This window comes from Amaranthus tricolor, chromosome 4 (genome assembly GCF_026212465.1).
Source record: "Amaranthus tricolor cultivar Red isolate AtriRed21 chromosome 4, ASM2621246v1, whole genome shotgun sequence".
NCBI lineage: Eukaryota > Viridiplantae > Streptophyta > Magnoliopsida > Caryophyllales > Amaranthaceae > Amaranthus > Amaranthus tricolor.
Window position 1 is genome coordinate 22676747 of NC_080050.1, and position 17500 is coordinate 22694246.

Below are 17500 nucleotides of genomic sequence, written 5' to 3' on the forward strand. Positions count from 1 at the left end.
TATATCTCATTTAAAAATATTAATATTTACTATTTTAATTAAAATTATTTCAGATTATGCGGTTTTTGGCAATTTCAATGAATAAAACAACAAATTAATTCACCAAAATTTGTAGAAAATTTAATTTATATATTATAAACACATATAAAATTTATGGGCATAATTTTATGTAAATAAATATATATAAGAATTTATACCTTTAATAATTTCACTATTAATTAATTTCTTTTGTTGTAGAATTTCTAGCCACAAAATTAGCTTCCTCCCCTTGAATTTCTATAATTAACACTAAATACTATTATTAGGAAATTTTTGAGAATTTTTAAGAATTTTTCTAGGGTTTTTAGAATTTTTCTTTAGGAATAGCTTTTATGAATTAATTTTTCTGATTTTTTCCTTCTCCTATTTTCATTTACCCACGGTATGCTTGGTCTTAAATAGGCCAAAATTGCAAAATTATCTATTATTTTAATTTCCTTCATGGGCAAGTAAATAATTAACTCCAAGATTTTTTTTTCTTGGCTTTATCTTAGGATAAGACTAAATTAAATTTTTTTGTCACCTAGTCTTTAGCTTGCTGCCAACTTTTGAGATTTTTACATTTTTTTTTACTTTTATTATATATATATATATATATATATATATATATATATATATATATATATATATATATATATATATATATATATATATATATATATATATATATATATATATATAATCATAAATTAATATAGGAAATAAAAAGATTAAGTTATTGTAGGTAATTTAGCTAGACTTATTATTTAGGTAATTTATTTTAAGAGAAATAAATTATATATAAAAGAAAATCACGAACTTAAGAACGATTGGAATAAAATTCAAAACGGCATTAAAAATAATAAAACGAAACGATTATTGAATTTGTCAAAATATTTAAGATTAAGAAAGAGGGTCTGTTACAATTCTCCTCCTTTATTCGTTCTTAATCTTTTAAGTTTACCATTAACTTGAAATTCTACTTCATTCTTGTAAACTTTGAAAGAGTTAAGAGCCTCATCTTTTGTATGTAAAAGATAAACATAACAAAATTTATAGTAATCATCAATAAAAGTAATTACATATCTTTTATTGCCTAAAGATGGTGTACTATGAAAGTCACAAAGATCACTATGTATAAGTTCTAAAATTTCGGATTTTCTTTTAACACTTAAATGGTGCTCTTGTGATCTTGTTAAGCATGCACGTTTTGCAATTTTCAGATTTTTGGTAACATAATGGTAAATCACGCTTATACATAAATGAAGCTTTACCAAAATGAACATTTGCTAATCTAAGATGTTGTAAATCATCACACATATTTATATTACATACCAAGTTTTTAAAATTACAATTCAAAGAAAGTTTATACAAATCTAACATAGATATGCACAATCTATAAACAAGTTACACTTAGATATAATACATTTATCGACTTCAAATACTAATTTATATCCTAGTCAAATCAAAATGGGACCGAAACAAGATTCCTACTAATATTGAAAGGAAAGTATACATCCCTTAGGACTAAAGTATTTTCCGATGTAAACAAGAGTTCAATTTTTCCTTTGCCTTGTACTTTGATTGATGAATTGTCACCCATGTAGAGGTTCTCTCCATCCACAACTTTGTGTCAAGTTGTAAACCATTGTTTACTTTTGCAAACATGTCTTGATGCCCCTGAATCGATCTACCAAGACATGTCATCGTCCTGCACAATACTCACATTAGATTCCATGGAAGATAAATTAAAACCAGAAATTTTTATCCAAATTAGCAAGATTACCTTTAGTAGGTGGATCTTTGCTTGTAAAAGCATTACCCTTCATTTTCTTTTGTTTGTTCTTGAACACAAAGAAAATTTTCTTGCGACGTTTGGTCTTTCCGCATTCTCAACAAGCATTATCATTAAATTTCTTCTTGCCTTGGAAGTGCCTTTAAAACCTTGTGGTTTCTTCCTTATATTTCCACTAGTTGAAGCCTTCTCATTATCTATCACCATGTTGATGGTTGATGGATTGGAAATTTCTTCCCTTGAACTTTCAAGTTCTCTTAAACTTGCTTCAACTATAAGGTGTTGAGCGAGTGCCGAGAGAGAAATATCTTCCTTTTTGTTGAGGGCTTGTCTCACATCCCTCCAAGTGTTTGGTAACTTATCTATAATACTAGAAACTATGTAAATTTCAGTCATCTTAATGTCATGCACTTTCATGTTATTATACATGCGTTGCAATTCATGAAATGGATCCATCGCCAGACGATTGTCCAACATTTTGTAATTATTGAAATTACTAACTAAAAACTTCTTTAAACTTGCATCATCTCACATATATTTATCCTCTAAACTATTTCATAATATCTTAGCGGATTCATGAAATTGATAAATATCGAAAAGAAAGTCATTCTTACAATTGAGGATGTGTCCTCTACAAATAAGTCATTGTTCTCCCACTTGTTGCGTTTCCTTGTGTCCTCCAATGTTTCATCATCCTTCTCTTTTGGTTTTGGTGTATTAATGGCATAGGCCACATTGAGGGAAGTCAAAAGGATGAGCATTTTCTTTTGCCATTTCTTGAATTTCACACCCAAAAACTTGTCCAATTTCATGAAGTTTAACATGAGATCCTTAACGCTTGCCATGATCAAGGAAAATATCACAATAGATTATTACAAATAATAATTCAAGAAATTAAAACTACACATACAAAGTTGATCTTTGTAATGTCTCCTTTGTGTATGGCAACGGACTCCTTGCTTGAATGAACCACTAATCGAAAAACACCGTAGAGAAGATAAGTTTGCAACGGTAAAGGTCACTCGGAAATCTTGATTTAGATTGTAGGCGTCTACAATATTTCCTATTGTGATATCCCCCAACAAAGGTACTTTGGTTATAACAATAGAAATTCACAATGAGATACAATCAATCTCTCCAACTGATTAGTACAAATGGATTAAACTAAATGATTATGTGCTTATAAGAATCTAAAATCAGAAAACTATAAAAGAGTTTATTACTCTCCTTTATGTTTCAAGAGAATAGGAGAAAGAATGAATGAAATCAGAAATTGATGAACAAGTTGTAGTTAAATCTCCATGCACCCACTCTTATTTATAGTATAATGTGGCATGGCTTCATCCAAATCCATTTAATTATAATTGATGATTATCAGTTAATAATGATGTAAAACATTTGTTCATAACAACACGGTTTTTAGGTGCTCAAACGAGCACATGCCGAATCACTTTCTAGAAACATTCGGATGCGAAAATCTCAAAATGCTCGAACAAGCATATAAGGTACTCAAACGAGCACATGATCATACGAACAGACAATTGCTTTTAAAACAAATTGCTAGAACACCACTGAAATGCTCGAACGAGCACCTTAGTCGAACATGTGATTTTTGGTTTCACTGTTACATACTTGTTTAATCATTGCTTAAGCCCTTTGGATAATGTCCTAAATGCTCTAAATCCTGAACAACTTTTTGAATTTTGAAATCATTATTTACAATTTTCAACGTTTTGCCAAGTCATTATATAACCTAATATTCTGATATTTTTACTTTGTTGAGTCATCATCCCTTACCCCAAGCATTGCCCAATTCACCCCAACCACATGCCCATCTTCTCGTTTTCGAGCCTTCGCCTACCTCCACCACTATCAGTTATTTCCACTACCTCTTTTGAACAAAGCACGAGTAAGAGTTCAGTGGTTGTGCAAAGCAAGAGTAAGGGTGTTCGTTGGCCGTGCAAAAGCATGGAGGCTTGATGGTAGGAGAGTTTGTTGTTTGAAAAGCAGGAGGAGGTTGTAGGGGTAGGGATTACTTAAGGTGATTTCATTTGTTTTATTCTCATCCACATATTTCAAGTTTCTTTTAATAGGTTTTTTCGAAGTAAAGTAGCTACGAGGAACCTGTACGTTAACAGTTTAGGTGGTTGTGGGTAGCAGTTATCCAGTTACAATCTAAGTAGTTGTGGGTAGTACTAGCTACCTAAACTATTATTGTTCAGCAAAAGTAGCTCATAATATAATTTTTTTTATGTTAATTATAATTTTAAATACTTAATGTTTTATTGATAAGTTTAACACTATTTGATTTGATTTATTAATCAAATTGCAATATTAACATTACAAAAAGTAATGAGTATCAGTTAGGAAAAAGTTACGTAGAAATGACAATAATTAAAATTCAAAATCAAAATAACAGTTAACTACAGAAAATTAAAAGATCATGAAAAAATAACGCATAGAGAAACTTTTTGCCATATCCAATAAATGATATACAAAGGATCAATTGAATTAAAAAGAAAGCGATGAATTGCAAGTTAAAATGAAAGGTACCACAAACAAAGAAATCTTGACGAAAAAAATTAGCTGTGAAATTGTACATATTTTTATTAAATGTTAAATTAGGATATTACTTTTCTTAAACGCTACTTTGTTTTCCAATACTACTTTAAACGCTACTATTATCAATGTTCTACAAACAACTGCTAATTAAACCGTTAAACACTACTTGTCGAACAGTTTTTTTTATGTAGTGTTTAAAACAAAATAAGTCGTTAAAAATATCATTAACAAAATTTATATATATTTCTTAATTTTTGTACAAAATTAATCTCGTTTGTTGGAATTTTTGAGGGATAGGCACTAGCAGACCAAGGAAAAATTGATTTGATCCGAAAATTAATCCGAAACCAGACTGAAAAAACTTGGTTGAAACCCAAACCCAAGAAACCCGTTAACTAGGTGTCAAGGTTAGGTTAGACCTCTTGGGTTGTGCAACTGTCAAAAAATGGGTAAAACTTTTCCATTTGCACGCACAAATAAAAACACTAATGTTTCTTTAATTAACATGTTTGTTCTTTTTGTATTCTTAATATTGAAATTGTTGTATTTATGTTTGCGTTATTTGGATATCTTTTTTATACTATGATTCATTTTAGACTTTCTAATGTTTTGGCATGTTGAAATTATTATTATTTGCTTGTCTAAAAATTGTATTATTATTTTATCATGATTTGGTTAGACACTACAGCAAATAATTAAAAAAAATAATCTATGTTCAAATTTGATGATAAATAAGAAATCCCACAAATGTTTTTTAGTTAAACGAGGAAAAAATAACCGTCCCGAAAATGATCCAAACCCGCTCGAAACTCGGATTGATTTGACTTGAAAGTGACCTGATCCAAAACTAACCGTCTTGAAAATAATCCAAACAAAACTAATCTGACCTGAAACTTAACCGATCGACCGATTTCGAGGTCTAGGCCGCTTGGGAGCAAAATAGATTTGGTCTACCAAAATTTTAACAACATTTAAAATTTTAACGTGAGGCAAAAATGAGTGAGAAGAAGAGTAATACCATACCCCGAGTAGACGAGTAGTCCAGAAAAGCGTGAAGATCTTGAAAGAAATCCATTAGAAATACTGCTATCCTAATTCCTATAGTCTATAGTTGTACAAGTACATACCTACTCTAACATCATGCATACATTATCAATTATTCTAGTCATGCTTGCTTTTTTACCATTCAAAAGAGAAAATTCTGGTAATAATTTACTACTACTATCTGTTATTCATGAATGATGATAACAAAAGAAATCAAACAGTTGAACACATCCCTTGACTTGCGGATATACACATGAATTTATTTAACTCTCAGCTACAGTTTTCAACGCCCTTTTTTATGCCATGCCATCTATTCACACAATACATCGTCTGGAAAACATCTTAAATACTCTATCATGAGTAGTATTTATATTTTCTTAGGTACTATGTTAAATTCATTGCTTGAAATGCGGGAGTATAAACATGAGTTTGTAGTGTTTTAATAGAGAACTACTACTACAAAAATAAGTAACTTTTTTAGTTTTAAATAAATAATACTCAATCAATTTCTCTGAAAATCCATCCAAAACATTTTAGACGAAATTTAGTAGAAAGAGGAATTACGTTGTAGAATATATTAGACAAAAATATAAGTGAATATATGCTAGAAATTGGTGGTTAAGATGTACGGATGGCAATGCAGTCCAAATCCGACTCGATCCAAGGGAAATAATCCGATTCGAATCCGAGGAAAAAGTTATCTGAGTCCGAGTTATAGATCCGAAGTTGGACCTTATTAAAAATCCGACACTCCGACCCGACTCTGACTTTGAATTTGTCTTTTACCCCAATATTTTGTTTCCTTTAAAACTCTAGACGTGACTAATTCAAGCTCTCTCTCAGATTAATTGTAATTTTCAATTTTGAAAAACTACTTGGTATTTTTATTTAGATTAATCAATAAAAATACGACAAATCATATCAAGAAAAATAAAATATGCCAAATAAAAATGTGAGAAAATTTTGTTAAATTGTAGTATTATGATTATTTCTCTTGTAAAACTTGAATTCAAAGTACTTATTTTTTTGTTAAATTGTATTTGAAAATTATATTTTGTTAACTTTGTATGCATTAAAATCATTAGTACAATATCACAACGATAAAGTTTGATAATAATCCGACTCCGCATCCGACTCCTTTGGAGGTCCGAGAGTCCGAGTCGGGGCAAACTTTGAGTATGCATAATCCGACTCCGAGTGGAAGTGGACTGAAGAAAAAAGTTCGACTATTATCCGGAACAAAGTCGGAGTATGTATAATCCGAGCCGAGTCCGACCTATTTTCATCTCTAATATAGAAAGATAAGAAATTTGTAAATGAGGTTAAAATCATAAAGAGAGTGGTAGATTATAAAAAATGACATGATGCAAAATAAGTGGAATTAACTAATATAGAAAGTGACCAAAAGTACTTGTGCCTCAATGGATAGAGCATTTGCATGTGGAGCAGAAGATTTGGGTTACAACCCCTATCGGGCCCAGAGTATCACCTAAAGGTTTATTTCTTGACTGCACGCATCCCACTTTACTCCCTCCTTGAAGGTATCGAGTATGGTATGTCCACCTCTTTAAGAAAACAGTCGGTCTCCTAAGAGACCGTCTTTTGAGAGACATTTCACAAGCTCAACTCATAAAAAGTTAACCAAACCAAAAAATGGTAATGGGCTCACCAAATTAGGAATGATCTCTCAAAAAGACCGTCTCTCACAAGAATTTGTGTAAAGGAAAAAAAACCCCGCCCAGACCCTGTCTTGTGCGGAATACTGGGATGATTCTTTACCTGTACCTTTTAACTAATATAGAAAGTGGAGCAAATCTTTCAAAGAAAAAATAAATGGTAAACTATAAAATATAATTATGTATCGTATATTTTCAAGGTAAAAACAATATTAAACTATATAAAAATAATACAAGATTATTTCTTATGTACAATGTTTTGAATTGTGTATGCCATTTTCCTAATTAAATACATGGAGTATTAAAATGAGTCACAATGATATACTCCATATTAGAGCATGAACAATGAAGAGGACAAATATATCCTCTTCACAATTCTATCTATTTTTCTCCATTTGACACATCATTTTCTTTTTCCTCCACATTATTTTTCACTATTTACATATTCTTTCTCATTCTATTCCTTTAATTTGTTCAACATTCAAGGGGATACTCTTTCATCCTCTTTTCACTTTCTCTCTCTTACTCACATATAACCCACTACACATTCTTTTTCCTATCACCAAAATCAATAATTTTAATTTGTTTAATTATTGAAAAATAAATATTATTTAGCCAATTAATTTGCATAATTAATTAATTAGTGGATTACTAGTCGTAAAAATTCAACCTACAAAAAAAATTGAAGTGTGTGAAATATAGGCAAAGTTAGGTTCATTTTATAGAGAAAAAAAATAGAGCCGTTGCTAAAATTATTTTGAAATTTTACCTCACCGTTTGTTTAATAACCGTTTTAAATAATACCGTTGTACAAAAATTAAAATTAAATACAACCAATGAGATTGTGATATGTGTACTATTCAATCCTCTTCCTCCCATCTCCATCCTCTTCATGGAGAGGATCAAGACCAATCCTCTTGGCCAAGAGAATTGTTATTTCCTCTACACATTCAAGAGGATAGCTTAAAGAAGGGAAGATAGTACTAAATCCTCTACAATATTCATGGCCTTACTCCTTCATTTTCACAATGTTGTTAAACTTTTTTTTCACGGTTTTCGATCAAGTATAAATTATAAATATACATTGAGAAAAATTATTAAATTATATATTAAAAGTGATTAAAACTTTATAAATTAGGACAAATTTAATGACAATTCACATAAATATATATGTTTTTTTACTTATCTATAAAAACAACATTTAAATTTGTTTATTTTCTATATGAAATATGAATTATATTCCAAACATAAGCTTTATAATAGAACTGAGTTATTGAGTAATTCGTTCATATATCATTTATCATTATCTACTGAAGCCATGTCAAACAGACCTATAGTTTCAATAATTTTTGGAATATTCCAAAATCATCTATCATTATTTACTGAAATCATGTCAAACCTATGGTTTCAATAATTAATTAAGAATTATGATAATGAATCTTAGTTTGCTATATTTTCTGCGTGAAACTTTTAGATAATTTATTTCAAAATGGGATAAAAAGAGAAAGTACCGTCATTTTGCATTCAGTTACTGTATAAATCACGTCATTCATAACTAATATAGTCAATATCGATCTATAGTACCCGCCTCTTTTTTGGATTTAAACTTTGATAACGAAATTCCAACAATTTATATCTAAAGGAAAAATTTGTGGGATTTTAAAAAATTTGTTTTAATATACTCCCACCTATTCATCTAATGTGTTCTATTCAATAACTTTTTATTTTTTAGATGGTCAAATGAAACCACATATAAAACAAAAAAAGTATAGTGTTTTTAGATTTTAATAGGGTAAAATGGGGTTAGTAGGTGTGAAGGTATTAAAAAGTTAAATTTAGTAAAGGTAAATTAGTAAAGTTAACGAATCTAAAATAGAAATAAGACATTTAAGATGACTAGTCCAAATAAAAAAAATGAGACACTTAGGATAAATATTAGAGAGTATATATTTCATATATTAACTTTTTATTAATTATAATTAAAATTATTTGATTTTTAAGTTTACATTGTAATTTAGAAAAATTGAATAATGAGTAAAAGGAAACAAAGGAAGTATTATTGTAATAAATTTAGAAAGGGATTATTATGCTAAAGGACTAAGCTAAGAATATTACTTGAGAAACTTTTGTGTGGACCAAGTTTTATCATTTTTATTTCTACTCTCTTCACTCATTATAGTAATCAATGTGACTCCTATTGTGATTCAATATTACTCTTATTGTAAGACAAAGTTACCCTATATTATATGAGTGTTATCCTTCCCTTAGAATATAATTAACTTGTTTTTGTTGTGCTTGGTTTAAAATTTTATCATATTAACATCAAATTTTGAAATTGATTTGTGGTTCTACAAAATTTATTATTTATTTTAAAGTTTATAATGAAGATGACCTCTATTTTGATTTAATGTTACCCCTCTAGTTAGCTAAAGAACCCTTTGTGATATACAAAATGTGTGCTTCTTGTAGGGTGTAATTAACATAAAACTTGTATTTTTGTATTGTTTGGTTTAGAATTCTACTATATGGACAATAAGTTTGAAATTGATTTTTAGTGTTATAAAATAATTATTTATTTTTAAGTTTACAACCACATTGACCCCTATAGTGATACAATGTTATCTCCTTTGTATGAAAAAATTATCCTTTGTTACATACTTCAATGTAACAAACAAAAAGCTTTTTGAAAAAAAGAATTTTGAAATGAATAAATTGAAAAAAATGGTCACATGATTTTTATTTTTTTATTATTTTTAATTTTTTAAGAGTGGAGTGGAGTGTAAAAGTATAAGAGTATAATAGTATAAAAGTGAAGTGGAGTTGAATGTAAGAGTATACGAGTATAGTGATGTAGAGGGAAGCAAAGCGTAAAAGTATAAGAGTGGAGTGGAATATAAGAGTTGATCCACACTAATATTACTATAGACTAAGTTCATACTAGATTTTTTCTAAGTTGAAATTAATCAATTTATTTTAGTTACAATTATATTAGTAATTAAAAACCTAGTGATCGATCTATTTGATGATTGATGTTCAATAATGTAAATAATAAGGAAAATTTAATATTATTTAGCTAGGAAATCTACTTAATAAGATTAATAATCATGTTTGTTATATTGTAATAAATTATTTTTTCTTCACATAATTCATTCTCAAGCATAATAAATTGGAAATGGAACACATGCTGATCCAGAATGAAAGCTTTATTGCATACAAAAGACATAAAAGATTTTATAGAGAACAATACTAAAATGTATGTCCTTTATCACCATTCCGAATCAATAACCAAATGTCCTGTTAGTTGAGTAGGGATAACTAATTAGGTGGTTAGTTTTTTTTTTTTTTTTTTTTTTTAGCAATTTAGCTTTTATCAATTATTATTTAAATTCAATTTATGTAGTCTTAAAATTGTAGTGAATCAAAACAATACTATATATTTTCCATTATCTAGTTTGTTTACAATATCAAACAAGAAAAAAAGCAAGTGGAGATGAAAAGAAAAAAAATGTTATGGAGTGTTTAGTATAGTTATCCCATAGAGAATTCTAAAGCGATGCAAGATGTCATATTAGCTTTAACATCGTCTCTTTCATAGACATATCTCAAGTTCAGGTCATTAAAGATTAATATCTACTAACCAAATTCTTAATGTCTATTTACATTATCTTTAATGTTTAATTACTGTATCCTTAATGTTTATTTTCAATATCTTAAATATCTACTTATATCATTCTTAATGACTATTTAGTATTTACAATATTTAAAAAAATATATATTAGACCGATCTAATTAAAAACGAACTCTAAAAAAACCGTTTCTCACATGAATTTGTGTTAGTTTTAGAGTGGAGGAGACAATGAGCAAATACAAAAGCCAAATATGGAGCAAGTAGCCAATTAGAATTTTTTTAAAAAAATTATTTTTTTTTACCAAAATATGGTGCAAGTAGTCAAGTAGAATTTTTTTGAAGCAAATGAGTGTGGTAAAGGAGCTCCAAAAATTAAATTTGAGTAAATGATTTAGACAATTTATTTAGGAATTAATATAAAAGTTACACCCTTAGTGAAATAATAGATAGTTAATTGGGTGGGTAGTTTAATTCATTAATTTTACAAAAATTATTTGAAATATTACAATCTTTCAACTCTTTTCCTGTAATAATTATTAATTAACCATAAATAGTATGAGTTTTAGGGTTATGTTTTCCTATAACATTCATTTTTACCCTTACTTATAAAACATGTCATTTCTACCAAAAAAATAAATTAAACTCTTAAGAAATTCCACTTTCCCTTCTCTCGCCTGTACACCACCCCACCTCCACCCCTTCCCCCACAATAGCCAACAACTCTCCTGCCATCCCTCCCCCCTCTCCTTTTGGCTACCCTGAATCCCTAAACCCTTAAACTACCCACCACATCCACCAACTTTCACCTGCCCTTCATCATTTTGTCATCATCGCGGCCATAATCACTTCCAAACTTTAAACTCTATGTTAAGTAATTATATCCGTTCATATCATTTGTATTATTCTCATTATTATGTACTAATCATTTAATTAAGATTATATTCTATAATTTCTATTTTTCAGTTACATATATTTTTATTATAATAATTGGTTAATCTTAGGCATGTATCAATACCATCAAGACTCTCTTGTGGCTATATATCATAGTCTCTCTAATCAATGTCAATTAAACAAATTCATATTGTTATACTCCCTCTTATTCATCTTAAGTGTCTTATTTACTTTATGTATTCTATTCAATGCACTTATTCAATCCTTAATAAATTTAATTATGTATAATTAAAAATTACAAAAAGTTAATATTAATAAAGTTTACATTAAAACGAATCAAACGAGATCCAACATGACTATATTTTAACTAATAGATTAATAATAAAATACAATTTAAGAGTGATAAATAAATACTGTTCCAAAAGTAAATAGGACACCTAAGGAGGATATGAGGGAGTATAATTCTTCACAATCTTGATGGTTTGGATACATGCATAAGATCAAGCAATGATCAATAAGAAATACTCCCTTCAATTCACTACTAATATCTCATTTATTTTTTGGACACTATTTACCTCTTATTCTTAATTTGCATTTTATTATTAATTTATAAGTTAAAATATTGTCAAGTGAAATCTAATTTGATTCGTATCACTGCAGGAATTATTTATATCAACTTTGCATAATTTTTAATTATACACAATTAGAGATATTAAGCATTAAATAAGTACATTAGATAGCATGCATAAAACAAATGAGACATTTATAGTGAATTTGAGGAATTACAAGTTACTAAAACTAAGATAACGCAAAGGACTATCCCAAAGAAATTTATACTCCTAAAATATAATTCTAGCTAAATAAGTAAAAGCAATGAGAATAATACAAAAAATATGAACTGAATTTTCACTTAACATGTATAAGTATTGCACTCCAAACTAACATCAAATTCACTACATTTTTTTTTATTTTGGGATAGGCCTAATAATAGCATGGGCAAAGGAAGAATTTATCCCTTCCTATCGCAACTTATAATAGAGCTTATATATCCATATCGAAATTCGAAACTATATTATACACTTTAAAAGTGTTACATTAAGACCCTTAAATATTGTAATAGAGCTTATATATCCATATCGAAATTCGAAATTATATTATACACTTCAAAAGTGTTACATTAAGACCCTTAAATATTGTAATAGAGCTTATATATCCATATCGAAATTCGAAACTATAGTATATATCATACAATATTATCCAAATCAAAAAATGAGTGGAACCAAGTAAACTTGAGTCCTTTTCTCTAATACTACAGAAAGATCCTGTCTGAAAATAACAAACCATTTAACACAACAACCAAATACAGAAAAGCCATCAGAGAACAGTTTTTGAGGTTTTGTATGTGTAATTGTAGAGCAACAAAAGTATATGTCAGAACTCAGAATCAAGAGAAATGGCATAATAACAATAAGCAGAAGAAGAAACCGGAAAGTTGAAGATGAAATGTAAAAACAAGAGATGAATATGCTTGACAATTTAAGAGAGAGAAAAAAGAAATAAATAATTAAGGAAATGATCAAAAGGGAGTGAGCACATGATATAGGTCAGAATTCATAAGGGTTTTACATAAGTAAGGAAATAATGAAATACTGTCCAATTATATATCTTGATTTCTTTTACATAAATAACCAAATCTAGTAGTCTATAAATATAAAAGCATCTTTACCTTTTAAAACACTCTCCTATTATACTATCTTTGTACCTTTAACTAGTTTGCACCCTGCATGCATCATGTACCCTAATAATTATTTATAGTTGACATTATACAACAATTACAAGCCTCCTTCCTCCATATCACTTTCTTCTATAACAAAAACAATCACATGCATTACTTACACTATGTTTTTAATGCTTCTACACACCCACAAGCTAACCTATACTCACTTCTTCTAATAAAGGTCACATCTTTGCTTGTCTATATCAACTATATTAATCAACCCATTATTTTTTTTCTTTTTTTGGAATTTATTTATCTTTGTTGTATAAATTATCTTTAAATATGTAGTTACTATACTCTCCTCTAAGGCTCTAACTACACCATGATGAATGATGATTCCCTCTAGTACTATACCTAGAGATTTAATTATTAGAGGTTTTAGTTAGTAAGGAACTAGATGAGGGTTTTGGAATGGAGATGGTTCTAATTTAACTATTACAAGTACATGTGAATGGTAATGTATAATGTGAACTTAAAGATAAAACTATGGGAGTTTTGGGGATACTTGTTGCATTAAAATTTTTCTTTTAGAGAAAAAGTTGAATATGATGTTATATGCACCCTTCTTATCTAACAATGACTTGATTGGAATTCTCCTGTTCAAGGTCCCGAATTCGATTCTCATAACCCTCTCTTATCCTTAACCTACCCTATACTCCTTTCTCTATATATATATATATATATATAGGTAATCTACAGATAAATAAATATATAAATAAATGTAGGTAATTTAAAAAGAGAATGACCATGCTCAAAACCTATGTACAATTCATCAACCCTATTAACAATAAGAAAAAAAAATTTGGTCGAAACACTTAATATTCAAGATAGGTATTTTGATAATACGAGATTTGGACATATTCAACATGCCCAACTACATAGAGCCTTTAAATGTACATCGTATCAAGTTATTTAAAAATTTATGATATACTCGAGTATATTAAGATAGAATAGGCAATAAAAAATCTAACAAGGTCATCAAATAAGAAAAGCCTACAAAGTCATAAAATTATTTATGACTTTTTGCTTCATCCTATTTTCAATATAAAATTGACGTAACCAAAATCCATTTACTTGAATGGATCCATATATTAACCCGACTATACTTAGGAAGGACTTAATTGATCTCAATTGAAAACCACCATATTCAAAATAGGTTTGAGTTTCGATTTCTCTTTGGATTTCCTACTACACTATTTGATCATATATCTTCATCCACCACATTTGCCCTAGTAATCAAATAATAGATGTATACTATAAATTTGACTCGGTCAAGACATGTCAATCAATATATTAAGTAAATAACAATTACTCTTTTTGATTTTGCTATATTATAGCTAAAAAATTCACAATATAGTAAGTTTAAAAGAATAAAAGAATTATTTCCATTGCTTTTATTGATTTGATCATAAAAAATACTTTTATGTAATCCCAAAGCTAGGTTAAGTGAAAATGTAAGACATTAACTATGCTGCATGCGTACTTAAGATGCATTAAGAGGGAGTATTAAATAATGATAAGAGTAGTTAATTAAAAAAAAAAATTTGAATGAGGAATTCCAAAGGTCATTTCAACAATTTAATGTGAGGAAAGAGAGGATAAAGAGCAGTAAACAAAACTGCAGTAAGAGTATGATTTATATGTCCGGCAAGCTGACGGATAAGCTGGAAAAGTACCTACCTCGAGTTCAAAACCAGAGCAGAAAGCTAAAGGAGAATTCAATACCAAAGACTCAGAGAAAGAGGGAACAAATTTAATTTTATTTAATAAATTTAAATAAAACAAAACAAAACAAAAGATAGAATCACAAACATGACAAATGAAACAAAAAAACAAACAAAATCATAGATTTGCACACTTCCACATGAAAATTCAAAAGGCCATATTTGAGACACGACATTGTACAAGTATTAACCTTATTTTTTTAAATAGGTTATTAGATAATTTTAGTTTATTTTGATTCAGAAAATTGAATAATTGAATTCTTCAATATTAATATTTGATAAATTTACTGATTAAAATAATTTATTATTGTGAATAAACTGGTTAAAACAAATTATTGTTATAAATAAGTTGTTCATAAGAATGAGTTCAAAATTAGCTAATCAAAGTAGTTAGAATAAAATCAGCTGATCAAATCAGACAATATAATCTACTATCAGTTATTAACTATCAACCATTCCCCGACCATCCCTTAGTCTGATATTAAAATTAGATTAAACAATTAAGCAAAAAAATTAAATTAAAATTAGATTCAAATCTGAAAAATCAAAGAAAATAACATGAAAATAATGATCATCATATCATATCTCAAATTCACCATGTCCAATACTCATAACAAATCCATAATCCATCCCAATAAACATAAAAATAAAAAGAAATAAGATTTCATTCTTTGAGACTTCCCAAGTTCACAATAATAATTAACCAAAGTCATAAATCAAATCTCTCCTAGTAGCTCAACATCTCATCTGATCTCGCATACATTAAACTACAATTTTCTTAATTTCTTTCATACTTAGAATTTCTAATAATCAGCAAATGATAGATGGATAAATCATTAAGGTAGAGACTAGAGAATAATATCGATATTCAAGATCTTGGAGGTGGGAAAAATTGCGTACCAGCTAGAAAAGCATTGATAGGAGTAGCATAAACTGAAGTAGTAGTAGTAGTACCTAGATTTGCCATAGGATCAACAGCATTACCACCACTAATACCAACCGTGCCCATAAGGTCACTGGTGGTGGTAGCGGCGGGTAACATCACCCCATGTTGATGCTGCTGTTGTTGTAGTGTTATTCCACCTGAAGAACTCTCTCCACCACCACCGCTACCGCCGTAACGATTTTCTGGGCCTTGATCATAGAGTATACCCTTGAAAATATGCCCACCTATGTTAACTGCAGTTTGATATGCAAATTGTTCTTCTGGATCTTCCATTGCACTCACTTTTACGCATCGGAATGTTGCTGCTCGATTTAGCTCTGCTGGGAAATTACTCATCTCTAACCCTAATTCATTACACAACAACAAATTAAATTAGCTTTTTTAAAAATAATGGTTATTTTAAATATCTGGGGATTTTCTAGTCTTACCTTGAATTTTTAAAAAAAGATGAGAATAAGAATATTAACAGAAATTAAAGAAAAGAAAGAGTAAAGCAACAAAGTGTTTTTAGAAAGGACAACTATAGAAGTGGACTAGTAAACATGCAAATGATATACTCCTACTTTTAAAACAAGGATAAGTATGTAGAGATGAGAAATTTTTGTTGGGTAGTATCATAGATCTTTGAACCACAATTGTTTTTAGAATGACACATGCCAAATTACCCTTACATAAAATAATTACAATAATTTCTTCAATGATCTCTTATAGACTGTTATAAAAAGATGGGTTGTGTTTGGTTTAGATCAAATCCATCAATCAAAAATCAAGAATATGATTCAAATCAACTCTCAATCATTCTGTTCATCACTTTGTTTTTATTTACAGCTTCACAAAAAATCTCCCATAAAAACCCACCAATTCACCCTCTTAATTTGCTCTTTGTGATGTAATGATTTCGATTCTTATTTAACTCTTGTCTTAAGACTTCTAAAAAAACAATCAATTTGATCAGCCTCTTATTTTTTTCGTAAAGATTTCGATTTTTATCTAACTCTTCTCATTACAACTTTAAAAAAAACTCTCAAAGAAACACCCATCAATTTTGTTTTCTAAGGATTTCGATTTTCAAATAACTTTTCTCGTTAGAATTTCACAAAAAATCTCCCATAAAACCCACCAAATTCACCCTCTTAATTCCTTTGTGAGGATTTCGATTTTTACCTAACTCTTCTGGTCACTCGAAGACATACATGTAATAATAATAAAAAAAATCTACCAAAAAGTAAAAATAAAAATGAAAATAAAAAATAAAAATAAAAATTACCTGGCGTATGAGCAAGAGCGCGAGAAGTACTCCGGTGTTCTCGCGTACGTTTTTCACCACCACTAGATGATCGCATGATATGGGACTGTGGTGATTGTTGAAGACTTGCAAGCTGCTGTTGACGTTCACGGCGTTTAGCAGCGGGAACCCACGTGCTTTTCACGTGAGTAGG

General features: G+C 28.9%; 1 protein-coding gene across 1 annotated transcript in view; it reads right to left on the bottom strand.

The window, feature by feature from the left end:
* Nucleotides 1-15715: 15715 nt before the first annotated feature.
* LOC130811530 (protein EXPRESSION OF TERPENOIDS 1-like) overlaps nucleotides 15716-17500 on the bottom strand; it is a 2400-nt gene continuing 615 nt past the window's right edge. Inside the window, exons 1-2 of the mRNA XM_057677856.1 lie at nucleotides 17329-17500; nucleotides 15716-16405 (exon numbers count right to left, since the gene is read on the bottom strand). The exon at nucleotides 17329-17500 is cut by the window's right edge and continues 615 nt beyond it. Of these exons, the coding sequence (XP_057533839.1) occupies nucleotides 15984-16405; nucleotides 17329-17500 (594 nt within the window). The 3' untranslated portion in view covers nucleotides 15716-15983. The remainder of the gene's footprint in view (nucleotides 16406-17328) is intronic.